Below are 17,157 nucleotides of genomic sequence, written 5' to 3'. Positions count from 1 at the left end.
ATGCTGCATCTTTAAGTGCAAACAAATAGACCTTTTTTAAAAAAAAATTAAGCATAATGCAATACAGAAATTACATTTTCTGCATGTGTAAACAACAGTGCTAAACAGCACCAGCTGTTGTGATTGAGTACAAGCTTGCTGTGAACTCTCATACTGTCATAGACTAGTGCTCAGTCTGTCATTTTACTTAGCAAAACTTAAAGCATTTCTTTTCCTCCCTTGGAAAATGAGACACTTTGATTTGCTCATTTAAGTATCTGTTTACTTAAATGCTTAAAATGAAAGAGTACCTACTGTACCTTTTGCTCAATGCCAGAAGCTTTCCAGCTTCACATTTCTAATTCTTTTCATTTCTCCCTCCTTTTCTCCTCCCTTCTCTGATACTCAGGGCTAAGCAGGCCAGTTTCTAGGGCTTCGGGCCTGGTGCAATACTGCACACAGCAGAGGGCAGCTAGCTGTAGAGCAGGATGCACTGCTTCCAGCAGGAGCCACTGCCTGCAGCAGCAGGGAGAAGACAGCAGCAGCAGCAGCAGATGGCCATTAAACAGGCTTATGACACATGAGAGAATGCTTCATGCCAAAAGCAGCTCAAAAGCTGTAGCTCACAGTGTTTCCCATGCTGGTTTTGCTCATACTTAAAACACATGTGGTGTCTTTGACCACTTTTTTTTATTTCCCCCCTTCATCTTGTCTACTCTACAACTTTTAGTCTCTTCAGCAATACTTTATTTGAGAATGGGATTTAAAGATCCTGACTGAAAGCAGCAAGGAGTAACAGTGCAGGAGATGTGTAAGCCTGAAGGACATGATCTGCCTAGAAGAATAAGCCAAGATCATAGTTAAGTTCTTTACCACATTGGTCAATGCCTGCCTCAAAGTTTGAAAGTCATGTCCCTGTATTGCTGGCACAGACTGGAATCCTACTCTTGTGGTCAGTTAGACCTGCGAGAGCAGCATGGTATTGCTGTACCCTTTCAGCTTGCTGGAAGGTTGCAGATGAGTACCGAGATGTTTCAGGCTGATCCTTCAGAGGTAGTGCCTGCACTTCTGCTCGATTCTCAGAGCTGCAGGGGCTCAACACTCCTGAAAAGCAGCCTGGAACAGCCAGAGAGGTTCAGAAGACACTGTTTGTTTCAGGCAGCAGCTGTGGTTAGGGGGTTTCATGCTGAAGTTTAGTTTACCTTAAGCTTAGGGTTAGCAGGATTCACCTTTTGAGAGGTTAGTCAATATCTGAGTTTTCCACGCAAATGTTAAATACTTCTAGAAGTTCCACGAGCAAGGCGGTACAAAAGCATTCATGTGGCCAAGCAGCAAGTTCCGTGTCACCTTGTACCTCAGCCTTCACGCAGCACTGTCTACCAAAGTTAAATGGTCTTCTCTGGACCAAAACAACTTTCAGACTGCAATAGGAAAGTCAGTACTCAGTTCAGGCAGATGAGGAATGGCCTGGAGTTAGAACAGCTCACTACAGCAGATACCTTTCTGACAAAGAAGTGCCCTTCTTCCAAAACCTAGCATCAATATGTGCCAGTATCTCAATATTCAGTCACATCTTTGAATGGCAAAGAAGTTACAAGAATGCAAGAGCACCACCATCACCAACAAAACAACAACGAAAAAAAGCACATGCTGCACGGAAAGGCTTCTTTCCCCTTTTTCAAAGAGCCTATTATTGTGACTAAAGATACAATGTGGTAATTATACAGATGCTTGGCAGAGACATCATCTAGTGTTTGTGTTGGGGGGAAAAAAAACAGTTGTAAGTATGAAGTCATGGTTAAACATGAATAAGCACAATTGTTCACCTTTTCAAGGGTTTTAAGAAAGTCTAGCGTGGCCTTACCATGTTTAAGGAATATTTTGCTCCAGAGTACTGATCAGCTCCCCTGAAATTTCATTTTAGTATTAGAACAGCCTGACTGAGCTTTCAGTTCCCATCCCTGACAGTAAAAGCTGTTTTGCTTTATGATTTACAGGCTTGTCTTTGACTTACTGTTGCAGTATCCCCCCCCCCCCCCCCCCCCCCTTAATCATGATAAATCTCTTCTAAATGCAGTCTACTTTTTAATCTCGTCGAGCTCCTCCTGGTTTCCCTGTCTGAGATAGCCCCTTGTGCCAACCTCATCCTACACGCCGGCATGAGCAGCTACTCGAAGCCCTTGCCGATACCATAGCTGGGCTCTGAGACGCGCAGTGCCAGAGCAGTACTAGGAAGTGGCAGGCACAGTGGCAGCAGAGACATCCCATTTATTCCTTGATGTATTTTGCTCAATCAGGCCTACAAACAAGGATCAGAGCAGCATTTGTACTTTGCCAGTAATAACACAATCAAATGGATGTTCTGTTTTCGCCCAGACTGTAAAAACATTTTTCTTGACCAGGATAAAGTGTCTAAATTTTAAAAATAAATGGTATTTTGGTAACATTACTACATAGAGCAGAACAGTTCTAGGAAAAAAAATGTAAAGAGCACCAGAAAATTAAGTGGTTCCCCACTTACTCCTAGAACTAGGGTACTGTCTGAAGTTTGGGGGCAACAAGTAAAACTGAGCGTCTGATATCCCACATATTTAGGCAGGATTTCTCCATGGGACCACAATTTTATCTCAAATTTCTGAGCCTCCTTGCCCTGACACACATAAAAACAAGTAATTAAAACAGCTAGTAGCACCAGCAAGTGTCAAATCGTATGTTTTGGACAACAGGATTAGCTGTAAGGGATGTCTATCTATCCTTCTGTAGCTGTTTCACAGAGAGGCCAGACACTCAAGGAGAGGTCTGGTCATAGCCCATAGCCAGGTTTGTCTGTCCTTTCTACCGGAATCAGGTCCCAATCTCACCTAAGTTTGAGGTGCTAATGCACCACAGGTTAGATGGCTTAGCTGAATGAGAGCAGTAAATCTCAGCCTTCTGAGTTTCACTGCACAATTACTTTGTTTTTCAGTCTTACCAGATAACCAACCATCTGTAACTAGATTACTTTCTAAAATGAGGTACCCATTAGCTTTTAAATAGATGGTTTTCTAATAGGTAGAGTCTGCTTATGCTTCACTTTTACAGCCTCGTATTTCATAGTTCAGCAACCTACCACAAGATTCAGCTTTCTCCATAACACACTGAGTGGGGAATTGTGGAGGAGCATCATGGCCCGCAGCCACTTATTACATAAGATGTCCAATTTCAAAAGCCAGATTTATCCCCAGCGTAATTCTGTCAGCGTCAGTGATTTGCACCGGGACCGTTTTGTTTGAGACCCCCAAACGTGCAAAGAAAACCTGCAAGCTCCGGTCCCCAGCAAGCGGTAATATCGGTGGATCGTGTATGCAGTAGTGCATCCAAGAGGCGCTCGGGTTTCGGGCAGCAGGTAGCGCCTCCGAAGCCAAGCCGCTCTGTCGGGGACCCGCACCGCGAAGCTCGCCGTTCTCGCCGGGTCCCTGCGCGAACACCGCCCCTCGCAGCACGGCTGGGACCGACCCCGAGCCCCGGAGCGGGGAAGGGGCGGCGGGGGGAGGAGGAGGAGGAGGAGCCGCCGATGAGGACCGGAGCCGGCTGCGGGCGCCGCGGCCATGGCCTGGCCCTGCATCAGCCGGGTGTGCTGCCTGGCGCGCTTCTGGAGCCAGCTGGACAAGTCGGACCTCTCCGTGCCGCTCACCATCCACAACTACTCGGCCATCGACGAGCCCGAGGAGGCGGCCGGGGGGCCCGAGAGCGGCGGCGCTTCCCCCCCGCCCCGGGGCTGCCGCCGCCCGCCCGCCGCCCCCCGCCCGCGGGCCGCCCCCGGGCAGCCGGGGGGCCGCAGGAAGGGCCCTGCCGGGGAGCCCCCGGCGGCGGAGACGCAGTACCGCCGGGACTTCCGAGCCTGGCCGCTCCCGCGGCGGGCGCCCTTCCCCTGGGGCGGCGGCCGGGCCGGGGCCGAGCCCCCCGCCGTGCCCGCGGCCGCCCCGAGCCGCGCCGCCTGCCCCCTGCCCGGCCCCGGCGGCCCCGAGCAGCTCCGGCCCCGCTCGCCGCCGGCCGGCGGCCACACCACGTCCTACAGGTAACGGGCGGCTCGGGGCGGGGGGCGCCGGCTTCCAACGAGCCCCGGGGACTCGGCGACGCCTTCCCGGGCGCTCTGCCCCACCGCAGCCCCCCCGGTTCCCGAGCGAGCGGCGGGGCCGGGCGCGCCTCGGCGGGAGGTGCGGGGCTTTGGCTGCATGGCTGCGGCTCGTTCGTACCGCCCGCCCCCTCCTAACGGGGCTTGGGGACTGTGGTGTGCCGCGAGATGGATTCATAGAGGAATTCATCTCATTCTAACAGAGCCACAAGTGTTCAGACGCCGATTGTGCCGCGGGTACCCACGCAGCGCTTCCCTCGATGATTGCGGTTCACGACATTATTTAGTGCGGTGCTGTGAAGACGCGCACGGGGTGCCCTGCAGGAGCGCAGCACTGATCCTGCTCCCCTCTGCCCCGGCAGCTGCCCTGCACTCACAGTCCGCACCGGCTGGAGAAGGCACAGCTACACTGCTCGCCTTGTCTTGCCGCTGCTGCATCTCCCAGAACAGTCACAGAGCGATGGCTGGCCCTGAAAAGCACTTTGAGATTTCAAAGCAGTACAGAAATTACTGTGTCAAGGAAACCTTTCTAACACACCAGCGGCAAGGTTCAGCTTTCAGAAATGCAGCTGTCTCCAAATTGTTGCTGAACACCCCCCATGCAGAGTGCAGCAGAGCCACAGCCTCCCTGCCCAGCCACTTCGCATGCCTTTCCTCCCCGGCTCGGCTATTCCTACCCAGGGCTCCCTATGTAATAAAAGAGGGGAAAGTCTGCGGATCGCGGGACAAAGCTGGCTGCGCGAGATACCAGGGAGCAAATCACAGCAGAAATTTTACAAAAAGTAAGGCTTGCAGGTAGCCAAGGAACCCACCCCAGCAGAGCAGTGCAGGTCAAGGCAGGAGCAGGGCAGCTGCCCCAGAGCAGGGCTCTCCATGAGCCACATTTAAGCTGCCTGAAGGCTACATGCAGACAGGCCCTACGCAAGTCAAACCACATTTGTCTTATTCTAGTAATTCCCCCAGCTTTTTTGAATTACCACCTAGTGCAATACTGCAAGTGTAAGAAATCCCCATACCACTGACAACAACTGACTGTACCCTAGGTAAGTCACAGGAGCCACAACTAACAGCAAGAGAGAAGCCCACAATAGCCTTGCAGGCTGTGAAAATATTTTCTCATGCGTCATTGCTTTTCCTTTTTTCAAGGGAGACTAAGCAGGAGGGGAGCAGTTGGTACCTGTCTACTACTTGCTCATTTCCAGTTCCACTTGGGGCACCGGCAGTCCACAGCACGCACACAGTTTTCAGCCTGCACAACTACAAGGCCACCTTCACTAACTACAGAGCAGACCACTTTTCCTCTTCACCTTGTTGTCTTCCAAAGGCAGCATCACAGTGCGCAAACACTTACCTGCAGGCAGCAGCTGAACAGCACTGTTTGGCGTTGGTGCTCTTCATCTTCCCCTCTGGTGAAGGCCAGAGGGACCCCCCTTGTGCACACAGCAGCTCCTCAGTGGTCACATTCAAAATAAAAAAAATAAATAAAACGACATGGGGAGCAAAGGTGGAAAGTGCACACATTTTGGTGTGTGCCTTCATTTCCTTTCGAGGGAGAACCATGCCATAAATTCCCTCTTTTCTACTGTTGCTGTCTGTGACTCCAAGCAACCCTGAGGAGCAGGCTCTGTACGTGAACCAGCTGGGGCCACTCACAAGAAGTGGTCGTTTGATTTATATGCACTGCAGGTACATCAGCAGGCTCTGCGGCAAGCTGGGTCATCACAAGGGTGGGCAAAACAAGCCCCAGCTGGGCTTGTTTCATGTTAAAGAGATGAGGTCCTAAGGGAAGGACTGGTTTCAGAAGGACAGTGCAGAAAAGTTGGCATTGGTACCTGGTCCATTCCAAGCTTTTAATGACGTTGGCATTTTTTTGCTTAGTTCAGTAAGCTGATGGGGTTTTCGTGTTTGGGGTTCTTGTTCGGTTATTTTTAATTCGGGGATTTTGACGGCATGTTTCTACAACACTCCAGTGCACGTTTGTTCTCATGGAGCATACAAGTGCAGCAATGAATCCCCAGCACCATCCGGCATCGCTTGATCTGTTTTTGTGCATCAGTTCAATCCTTCGGTGAGACTTCCTTCTGCAAGTTCCTGCTACATCTTTCTCTCTGCGCTCTTTTTTAAGCACAGAAGGAAACCCAGCTGCATACAAAACCAGCTGTTTCCTTGCACGTGGTGCAGCCAGTCAGACCGACGTTTAACAGAACATCAGCGACCAAGACCAAAAGAGCAGTCCCATGCCTTGGGACTTTGTAGGAGTCTTTCCAGGGCCAAAAGAAACATAAACATAGAGGGGGGATCAGAAAAATGCCTTCCTCTCTTTGAGGAGGCAAATTTTTAATTATGAACTAACAACTCTGCACAAAGGGTAGGAGGCCACATGGCAGCCCACTCTCCAGAACATTGCCCTGTGTCCACAGCTCTCTGCATGGATTTTATAGCTGGAGCTCTGCAGGCTCCAACTGAAGTCAAAGCCATGCCGGGCTCCACAGGGGGAGCTCAGGCATACAGACCAAGGAGGATTGATACGAGCTGCACTTGAAAGGCTAAAATGGGATGTGCTCCAACTGCGAAAAGATCCCGGGAACTGCTGCAGAGGGTTGCAGTAGATTGCATCAGGTGGACGCAGGAGGAGGCAGAAGGAAGCACTGAGCCACCCCCTCCACACCTCGTTTGGGGTCATGGAAGGGGCTCCTGTCGTTCAGCAGTGAGTCGCAGGTGCTACATAATTCTGACACAGCAGAGATTTGAGTGCCGTTAATTGTAGCACTAGGTCCTGATTGCATTTAGAAATGGATGGGTGGCTTACTTAGCTCCTTGCTACAGTGGATGAGAGAAGCTGGTGCTATCAGCAACGCATCTCCAGCAGGTCCTGTTCGCTGGGCATCACCTGTTTTTGCCTTGATGGAAGGCAATGGGACGAGGGCATGACTGCTCTGCTGGGGCTGGTCCTGGTCCTGCTGAGAGGAGAGCTCTGGTTGAGGCTCAGCTGTATTTGTTTGAGTCACTTCAGACCTCAGTTTCCCCTTCCGTAACCTGCCAGCCTTGGGAAAGCGTTTCAAATGCATCGCACCAGAGCTGTGACTGTTTTGTCTCTTCCCCCAGCCATCAGCTTTTCTTGTATTTGCGCTCAGGGAAGGGGGAGGACAGCTTGAGTTTCTGCACACGCGCCCAGTGCCAGCCCCCAGCAGCGCCTCATCTCTGAAGCTGGTGTTCCAGCACCATCAGTGGTTTGGGTGGGCGTGAGGGCTGAGAGCACCCGGCTTGTGAGTGGATGTGGAGGCGCAGCAGCAAAGCAGACCAAACTGGAGGCCTTGAAATCAGCAAGGCTTGCTGCTCGCAGGGAGTGAGCAATTCTGGTCTGCTGCTTTGAGGAAAAGAAAACGTGTGAAGCGCTGGGGTTGTTCGGGGGTGAAGGCCTGATGTGCCCTCATGAACGGTTTTGGAAACAGCAGGGTGGGAGATCCCTTGGTGAGCTGAGCTCCCACCTTCCTCTGCATGTGCTCAGCACTGTGACCACAGAGCAGGGATCTCCCCACCAGAGGAGATACCACAGAACGAAGGGGAACAATCCTTGTTCCCCAGTGCTACTGGTGCAGTCACAGAGCACGTCATTTTGCTGTCTATACTGCCTGCCTGCCTTCAAATACTGCTTCCACAGAAGGCCAAGGTGAACTGTGGTCACTGCTGCCCAGTGAACACCATTTTATTTCAGACGTGCAGAAAGAAAAAAAAAATACCTGCACCGATGTTCAGAGCACACGTGAGCTGGCAGGGTTAGGAGTACTGTGTGCAAGAAGCTTCATCCGTGATCCAGCAAGATATTTAAACACATGCTTATCCTTAATAATAGGAGTAAATCTTTTATAATCAAGGCTTAATGTTATCTTTACATTCTTAAGTATCTTGCTGCTTGGGGAAATTAATACTGAAGCCCTGATTTTTATGGTACTTAACAAGTAAGCTTGCTTGGTGCAGGCACTGGGATAGATCCAGAGAGACGTGCTCTGCAGAGCCTGGCTGGGGGAAGGGGGACGGAGCCGTGGGAGGAGAGCACGAGGCGGGTGGAAAGGCGTGCGGGAGAGGTTGGCTGTGCTGCCAAGTAGGCTGCAGAACTGAAATGGGGAAGACTCAAAGCTGTTGCAGAAAGTTAGGAGGAATTTCCTCCAGTCAAAGTGCACCCAAACCTACATTAGATGAAAAGGAGAAAGAAGGGGAAATGGGAAAAGGCAGAAACCAAGACCCGAGACCTGCCCTCAGCTCCCCACTCCCATAGCTTTCTGATAAGAGGACGTCAGCTGCCCGTCCTCTCACCCCACCACAAGTGCTCCTTCCTTGGGGCTCTGTCTGGGAACAGATCAAACACCCCAAATTCCCCTCAAGCAACAGTATGATGCTTGAGGGTTTTTTTGGCCATCCTGCAGAGCTCTCGCCGCTGTGTCCATGCCTCGTGGCCCTCAGCTGACAGGGCCCTGTTGCAGCGCCCTGCTCTGCCTGGGCAAAACTTCCCCGTGCCCCCGCAGGGCTGGCAGCACGGCCACGCCAGAAGCTGCGGCTCACAGCCGCACGCACTGGTCTGGCTTCCCCAGCAGAAAGCTGGGCTACTGTGCACTTTGGAAAGGAAATGTGAACAACAGAAACTGCGCGCACAGCTTTGCCTCTGAAGGGAAATCATGGAAAATGTTAATGATGCTGCTTAATGCTCGCTGGTGTGCCAGCCATTAGAAGGAAGAGGTCAGTGGAGGACTAAAGGCAGTCTAGGTCAGGCAGTGTAGCTCAGAGTTACCTCCAGCTGTACAGGATGAGCCTTTTTCTCTACTTCTTAAAAAAAAAATGGGATTATAATGCAGCGGCTCAGAACACCACTGATAATTAAGTATACAAAGTAAGCCATGACATAAAGATGAGGTACCAAAATGCCAACAGTGATGGCAGTGGTGTTGTAGTACAGGGCAAAGGAATATTATAAATGCTGAAAGTAAATCTGCCTGGAAATGGCAGCCCCAGTACTGTGAACGGCCCAGGCAGTTTGTGATTTCCAGCCCTGGTAGAAGTGCCCTCCATCTCAGCGAAAGGCATTCATAGCGCACGCTGTCACCTTTTAACAACTAGAGAAGCAAAACAGTCCCCATCCCAGTGCTGCTCTGAGCACCCCCAAAGTAAACTGAGAGCTGCTGTCTGGGGAGGAAGAAGAGGGGTAGTGCAGGAAGGATGAAGATGACCACCTCCAGCAGCAGTCAGTGTCTCATGTTCATCCCCAGCAGCAGCTGGCTGTCAGACTATGCGGGGCTCTCCCCTCCTCCACATCACTCCTGTAATTTCCCCTCCCATGATGTCGTTCTCTTGCAAGTAAATGCAATTCATGTGATCTTGGACAAGGCACCTCCTGCATGCGGGTACCTCAAAAGTCATTCTGTCTCTCCAGGCTGTGAGGAGAACAACTCGGCTTCCGGCCAAAATGAGGGTCCTGCGATCCAAAAGAACTGTCTTTGGGGGCCTGCCAAATCAGCAAATGATCTGCCGCAGAGCACTGAGCCAGAGCTGGCTGCAGACAGTTGTTCCAGTTGTTCCTTGAAAGGAACAGGCCCAGTTGTTCCCTGAAAGCTGGGGACACGCTCCCCTGCAGGGCAGTGCAGCAGGGAGGCCAGCCGTCGCAAGAATGAATGGTTAAGAACCGATGCCATCAGCATCCTTGGGGCAGTCCAGCTTTCTAGGGGATAGCAGGCTCGAGTGGCTGGGAACTGCTGGGATGTAATTGATGGCTTTGTACCATTTTGCTGGTAGTTTGCCCAGCCAGCATCTTCCCTCTGGCTGTGCAGCAGAGCAGAGCTAGATTTAGCTCAGCATTCACAATTGTCTGGGATTCCCTGCTGAAAGGTTGCCTTCCTGGGGCACCAGTTGGCCAAAATCACCTTTCTGCAGAGGTGCTTCCTTACCTGGAGGTGCTAAAGCCTCAGGGGTTGCACCACTGCCACCAGGAGAGCCACGCAGGCACTTACCTGCTGCCTGAGATAGCCTGAAAAGCAAGACGCCGAGAAGGCAAGAGGTGGCAGCTCAGAACAGCAGGAACAAACTGATTACAGACAAGATTTGCAGTGCCCATGGACAGCCCCACCAGGGCCTGGTTGTGCTTTCCCAGGAGTGGGAAGCTCTCCTGTAGGGCAACATCTGTCACTAATTCTGAGTGCATTTAAGAACTCGCCCTGCCACTACACGAGCTGACGACCGGCTGCCAGCCCCGGCTGTGGGCTCCTGCCCATTGCCTTGTGCCAGGAGGGCAGTGCAGGCAGGAAATAAATAGCAACAACTCTTCAGAATTAACTTTGTTAGTTTGCAGGGTTGTCTCTAGGTTAGGTGTGCTCCAGGGCTGTACCCCACGTCTACAAATCAACCAACAAAAGAGGCAGCATTTTAAGGTTGAAACTGTGTTTAGAAATCAAGCACAATCCAGGCAGCGTGTATTCTAGCAATATATTAAAAAGATCAGAATCAAACTACACGTGCTAAACTACTACTCCACACTTATATACTTTAAATAAGACTTTTTAAAGAGGAATATGCAGTCACTATCAAAAAAGCAAATAGCATGCTTGGAAAAAAATGAAAATTAGAAGGGCTGTGGTCAAAGCTAGGCTCAGCATATTAAAAACAAAGCCTATTTTTCTAGCCTGGACATGGCTTAGGACTTGTGCCAGGGTCATGACTCAGGATCCTATCTACAACCATCAAGTGAAGTGCAGTTAAGTGTGGTTATTATCTGGGGTATGCCAGCGTGTGAACATCAACTTGTCACAGCTTAGTTAGCCTCCTCTCCTTTCGCTACAGAAGCTGCCTAAACAGGTTGTCAGAGCTTCATATGCAAACAGAGCGGACTTATCTTGTCCTTCTCTGAGAGCAAACAAGCCAGGTCAGCTGCCTGCTACTGCAGCATCTAAAAAGTCCTAACGAGGAAGGCATTAGCGAAGCCTGTCTGTGAGGAGCCAAAAAGCAGAGGGAAGCTGCATGCTCTTCAGTGCTCTTAAAACATACGCCTCTTTCCAAGCGCGCAGTCTCTGTACCCATTCCACAGATGCCACAGCTCTAATGATGAGGCACCCAAGTGCCTTATTCTCAGACATATCGTGCAAAGTCAAAGCATTTGTCCCCCGTTTGAAGGAAACCACTAGCTGAAGCATCTGGCAAGTGTGATGGTGTCTCCCTTCAGATGCATTTCAGCCTACATTGCTACAGAAGTGCAATACAGAACACATTGTTGAACATTCCTGGTGTCAAGAGAGCTAAAGGAAGGAACATCAGCAGATGGCCTCCCTCTGTGCATGCAAGGACGGCACTCCTGAATTGCCAAACCAAGATGGTTTGCACTGCAAGTGACCAATGAGTCAGTAAATGCTATCAAGCAAAAAGTTACCCTGACATTTTCTTATTCAGGAAGAAAGCACCGAGCACCTCCAAGACACAGCACATATTGCCAAGAATAAAAGAGAGAAGCCAGGGCAGCCAGTTAGACGGGTCTATGCCCTAATGCATCTTTCAGTTTGGGCTTTTTGAGAAAGTTAGTCCTCTAGGCTAAGATCTTTTGTTCCCAGATTGCGTTATCTAAGTTCAATATTATAAGCTGATTGTAACCCGACTTGCCTTCTGGGTTTGCAACCACTCTGAGCAGAGGTACCCTGTGAATATGTTGTGGTTTATAGGTTCTTTTGTCTTGACAATCTCATTTCAGGCAAGAGTATCGCCCTTGGACTGGAGCAAAACCATCCAAGCCTATAAAGACAAAGCAAGGCTTCATTATCCCAGAAGACCATTTTGTTCAAGAGACAAGTTACAAGGCAGATTTTAAGGTAAAAAACATTTTTTAAAATCCCAAAGTCAGTGTGGCTAAAACCCAAGGTACGCATCAGGAACTCATTTGCTACCAGTGTGGTGTGTTGTAGAGTAACGCCATGTCCTATCCGACTGCGGTTACCCTTTGCTTTCAGAAAGACATGCTAGAGGAAGCGATACCATGTCATAATTCAGCCCGAGACCAAGATTTTAAATTGCATGAAAGCCAGGAAGTCCAAGAATTGCCATTCCCACAATTGGGTATGTTGTGTAGGAAGTGCCATTACCTCTCTCTGCGTAAGGCCCATTTAACATCCTCTGCTCTAGCTAGCAGCTACTTGCATGAGACCACCGTGGAGAAGGGTGCTTCACAACCAGTGGCCAAAGGCAAGCACAGGCTGCAGCAAGTGGCTCAGGGAGCAGAGCCGGGGCTGAGCTCCCCAGCGCAGCATCTGCTGCCGTCTCTGACGGTACCACATCCTCCAGGGCCACATGTAAAAAGTAAATCTTTGCCTTGGAGGAGACAAGGAAGAAATGTTTAATCAGCAGACAGCAAAGTACCTCCTCCGCATAGGATTGCTGGCGTATTGCTGCAACGAGGCACACGATGGGTATATCCAGCTCCACTGAAAGTGGGACAGGCACCTCAGGCGAAAGAGAGAATTTGCAAACCTCACCAAAACTTCCTCCTCGCTCTGACTAGTCTGGGCTGCTTACTGAGGTGCAGCAACGAGGCCAGCAGGGTGGTTAACCCTTAAATCTTGTATTTTGACCCTCGTGTTTAAGGGTGTGTATTTTGGCCCTGGAGGGGCAAAAGACAGTGTCTTGGGCTCAGGCAACCTGAGACCCGTGCCCCTGCAGGAAGAGGGAGAAAGAGCAGAGGGGAGGGGAGGAGTGGGAGTCATGAGTCAGGCAGTACTGCCCTGGGGTAGAACACAGCTCCTCCGCTGGCCAAGGGTGCAGCACTGTGTGAAGACATACTCCCCTCCTGTGCTTCCAACCTGGCGGACAGGATCCAAAGGAGCTCCTAGATGTACCCTCAGAGTCTCTCTCCCACTTCTCGAGGAAGGGAAAGAGAAAACTGAAATCCCAGACATGAAAACACGCCACCGAGGACACCGTGCCTTGGACCATGCAGAGGCCCCATTTCCTGGAGCTCGTGGGTGCCACTGCAACACCTCTGGCACAGTCAGCACAGGCAAGGAATGGACAAGGTGCCGAAGAAACACCAGTTCAAACAGAAATGGGACTCCTCCCCAGTTTACACGTAGCCATTCAGACATTACCTCTTGCCTGAAGCCCATGGTTTCACTGGGCACATGAGCATCAGCTTTACATCATGTTGTGACAGCTTGCCTGTAGGACTCAGACTGCAGGTTGTATCCTGCTACTGAGCTGTGGACAGGTCATTTTGGACACTCCTCTTGCTCCTTAGCATGTCAGATGCATCCCCAGAGGACTGGAAAGCACAGAACAATGCAACAACAACAAACAGATCAATAGCTTTTTTCCTATACTTTTTCCCTGTGGCCTCGCTCTTCTTTTTTGCTTGGATGGTGCTATCAGAACCCCAGTACCCAGCAAAGCTTACCACCTGCTACATTTTGTGGCCAGATTCACTCAGTGTCCTGGGCACAGCACAACTAGGACCAGTCCTGTTTCAAATCCTTCGGGTTTTAAGCATTAAGAGGACACAAAGCATCCAGCCGAACTTCAGTACAACAGCTACATATTGGGTGAAAATTTGACTCCACAGAGGTGAGAGTTTTGATCACTTCTGTTATCTCTGTATTTCTTCCAGAGCTGAGGAGTTTATATCCCTGATAGAACTGTTGTAGTTTCACAGACTGGCACAGCCAGTGGTCTCCCAGTTTTCTCCCTTTCTCCTTCAGGTACTCCAGGTCTGTGCCAGGTCTGTTCACAACACAGTGAGCTTGTGGCTCCTTAGAGCATTGCAGTGGAGCACTTTGACAGAACCCTGATGGCGGTCTCCAAAAGGCTAAGGTGCCAGACACACATCACTAAAACTCCCCTCACTTTAATCCAGCACCAGTCCAGCAGTGAATTTGTCATGATGCTAGTCAAGTACGTGTCAGGGGGGATTTGTGAAGAGGGCAGCTCTTTGTCTTGCAGGGATTGGCACAAGGCTCAAGAACCCTCAAACTCTCTGGACAGTTGCACCCTGTGTCACACTAACGTTTCTCTCCCCCCTCACCCCACTAGATCCCAGAGGTGAAGACCAGGTTCTCCCCCAATCCTTCTGCTGTTTTCCAGGCACCATCACGGATCCTCAACGTATGAACATGGACCCTTCTCACACCCAGGCAGCTTAAATGTGTTTCTGATAAGATGTATCACTATGCAATTTTCATGAGGAGTGTTAAGATCAAAGCTCCGATATTATCAAAAGCAGCTCTAGTGATTAGTGATGTGCACACACAGTTACTCTGAACACGCAAAGCGCTCAATTCAGAACTGGCAAAACACACTGCAAGGAACGACCTAGTTTTTCACAGGAGCAGGTTCATTACTATGCCAGCTGGCATCACACTGGGAGATTGACTTTGGGCAGCAAAGACAGTATTGCGGACAACATCCCTATGCCTAACTGCACAGGGCAGGAGGGCAAATAATCATAATAAGCAGGACAGATGATTAAAAGCAAAACAAGTCTTATTTAGTAGCACCCTCTAAATAGGCCCAGTAAATAGGCCAGACAGGGAACATCTGGCTGACTTCTCAGCTTCTTGAAGTTTTTTGGAAACTAGAAGACAAACCTCTCACACAAACCTCAGATGGCATCACCAGAATTCACAGCATCAAAGGGGCTGGTCTGAACTTCCAGGTTTGTTTTAGAAGCTGGAGGAAGCACAGGGGCAAGCCAGCACTGATGAACTTTGAATCTGGCATATGCAGTGACCTGGGGCTTTAAGGATGGAAAGCTGGGTATTTGCAAAATTGGAGGGCTGGCGGCAGAGCAAGAGGGGACTGAACTTCTGAAGACAGCCCTGGCCATGCACCAGCTTGGTTTGGAGAGGATTGCATGGACACCGAGTCAGCTAAATATATACCAGGCTCCCGAGGATTTAAATATGCATGTAATTTGTATAGCTGTTGAGTGTAAATACTGTATATGGATTTTACCTAAAGCAATTCGTGATCCTTTAATAAAAAGGACATGCTAATAATTTTAATAAATGTTAACTCTTTGCATATGCAAGGTGGAAAATATTGCCTTGAAATTCCTAAATTACTGCCTGCATCTTGGTAATGCTAATGCTAGGAACAACCAGAAGTGAATGTTACTTATAAACTCTTCTTAGAAATGTAACATAGAATGTAAGACATCCTTCATTTTTAAGATAATACATTTTAAATGTTATTATTCTAAAGCTGATTTATTTATTTGTTAATATTAGCATGTTTTTAACTTTTGCTGAAGTACATGTGAGGTACAAGAAACCATTTTCTTTAGCCTTTGTTAATCCAGAGTGTAGTGGGTTTACAGTTTTTATCTCAAGGACTTATCCAATGTAAGTAGTTTACTGCTTACTTTATGTTTTTACTTTTTTTTTTGAGACAAAAAAGTCACAAAACTTTTACTTTGTGTTTGAAACATACAAATGCGTTGGCCAGAATGAAAAGAAACTCCGCAGACTCTAACAATGATCAGATATTCATTCATCTGTAATGAAATGGACTTTAACACAGGGGATTTCTTTCTTAACCTCCTCTCTAGCTGAAGTCAATGGCAAATTTAATGAACTTTGGGGACTCTGCAAACACATAACCATTGCTGAAGATTCCCATAAGAACAGCATTGAAAATGTTGGCATGTGGATTATATCAGGAATTCATGCAGACATTACCTTCTTACTGCATTATGTGAGAATTGAATATTGCCACCTCTGTTCATCATACCAGTAGGACCGAATGCAACAAGAACAGGTAACATCTGCAGCAAGCTGCGTTTGGTTGGACATGGGATGACACTTCTCCCACTCACTCTTGCTTTTGGACCCAGAGGAAAGTACAGTAATACCAGTGCTTGCCAAAATCATTTTTCAGGAGACTCATTTTTCAAGGAATTAATTTGAAACATTCAAACCGTACTAAATGTTTTGCATGTTAGATGTTTCTAAGAAAAAAAAAAAATCAATCTGCTTGATTAACCTCTTTATAATGTTTTTAACAGTTTTGTTCAAACAATTTCAGTCATTTCAATCCTGGGCTTTAACAGAAGAAAATAGTCTCTCCTCTTAATTCAGTGTATTTCTAAAAAAAATCAACCCAGTTTTAAATAAACTGGAAATATAATGAGCTTGTATTTTATCAAATGGACTGGATTTAATTTAATAAATTAAAATTTATTTTGGCTATTGGTTCTTTCCCAGCATTTTTTTTTTAAATTGTAAAACATAACCCTTGGATATTCAACCTCGGCAGCACAATTTTGTCACTGCATTTCTTTCCCACAGCTGCACCTATAGGACAGCACAGCACACTGGACACCAAGCCAGGTGTCAGGAAGATTCCCGACTGCATTACCAGCCATCAGCAGTCAATTCCTTATTCCTCAAGCTTATCTGCAGGCACAGCCTCCCCCCCCCCCCGTAACAATGGCTTGCAAAGCACATTTCAAGCTGTGACCTAAGTGCTGAGCTGAAAGCTGCAGAATTCATAATTACTTGTGGGATTTTTCCCAGACATTTTCAAAGGGAAATCAAACTATTCAGCATGCAGTTCATCAACACAGGGAAAAGGGGGCTGAACCATTGACACTGATTTGCTGCGTTCCACTACCAGACACACCAAGGCTACACCTATTCTAGTTCAGATACAGTGCTCTCAGGACTCCTTTTTCAGTGGTACCCACAGCACGTGCCCAGTTAACAGAAATGGACAAGCAACACACGGTTTCACCTTAGTTTCACTCTGCCAGCTCACACAGATCAGGGGAAAGTGATATTAGCTTTCAATTTTAACATGGACCATAGCTTTACAATTGTTCCTAAGAACATTTTAGTGAGTAAGGAAGGCACTGGCTGTGCAACTAGCTCCCCCATCTACTGCAATGCCAGCTCCTTGAGTGATGCTTCAGAAGACTTCTGGAAGAAAGCCAAAGACTCATGGTGCTGTTGCCTGACTTCAACTAACAGGAAGAACAGAAGGAAAACCAAGTAGGTACTTACCACCGAAAGGGACAGGGTGATGCAACTGGCTGCTGACATCTGCGACAC

At 48.8% G+C, this 17,157-nt stretch overlaps 1 protein-coding gene across 2 annotated transcripts; it reads left to right on the top strand.

Moving 5' to 3' along the window:
- Positions 1-20: 20 nt before the first annotated feature.
- Positions 21-16,296, top strand: MAP6D1 (MAP6 domain containing 1). 2 transcript variants are annotated; one of them, XM_067002596.1, is made up of 3 exons: positions 21-4,036; positions 11,817-11,934; positions 14,192-16,296. In XM_067002596.1, exons 1-3 carry the CDS (start codon positions 3,567-3,569, stop codon positions 14,216-14,218), a joined length of 615 nt encoding a protein of 204 aa, XP_066858697.1. In that variant the 5' UTR covers positions 21-3,566; the 3' UTR covers positions 14,219-16,296. The 2 variants fall into 2 exon arrangements, with proteins under 2 accessions (XP_066858697.1, XP_066858696.1); XM_067002595.1 differs by having other exon boundaries at positions 14,141-16,296.
- Positions 16,297-17,157: the final 861 nt, after the last annotated feature.

The sequence above is a fragment of the Anser cygnoides genome, chromosome 9 (genome assembly GCF_040182565.1).
Source record: "Anser cygnoides isolate HZ-2024a breed goose chromosome 9, Taihu_goose_T2T_genome, whole genome shotgun sequence".
Lineage (NCBI taxonomy): Eukaryota > Metazoa > Chordata > Aves > Anseriformes > Anatidae > Anser > Anser cygnoides.
The sequence above is the reverse complement of the archived record's forward strand: the minus strand, read 5'-3'. Positions and strand labels throughout refer to the sequence as shown.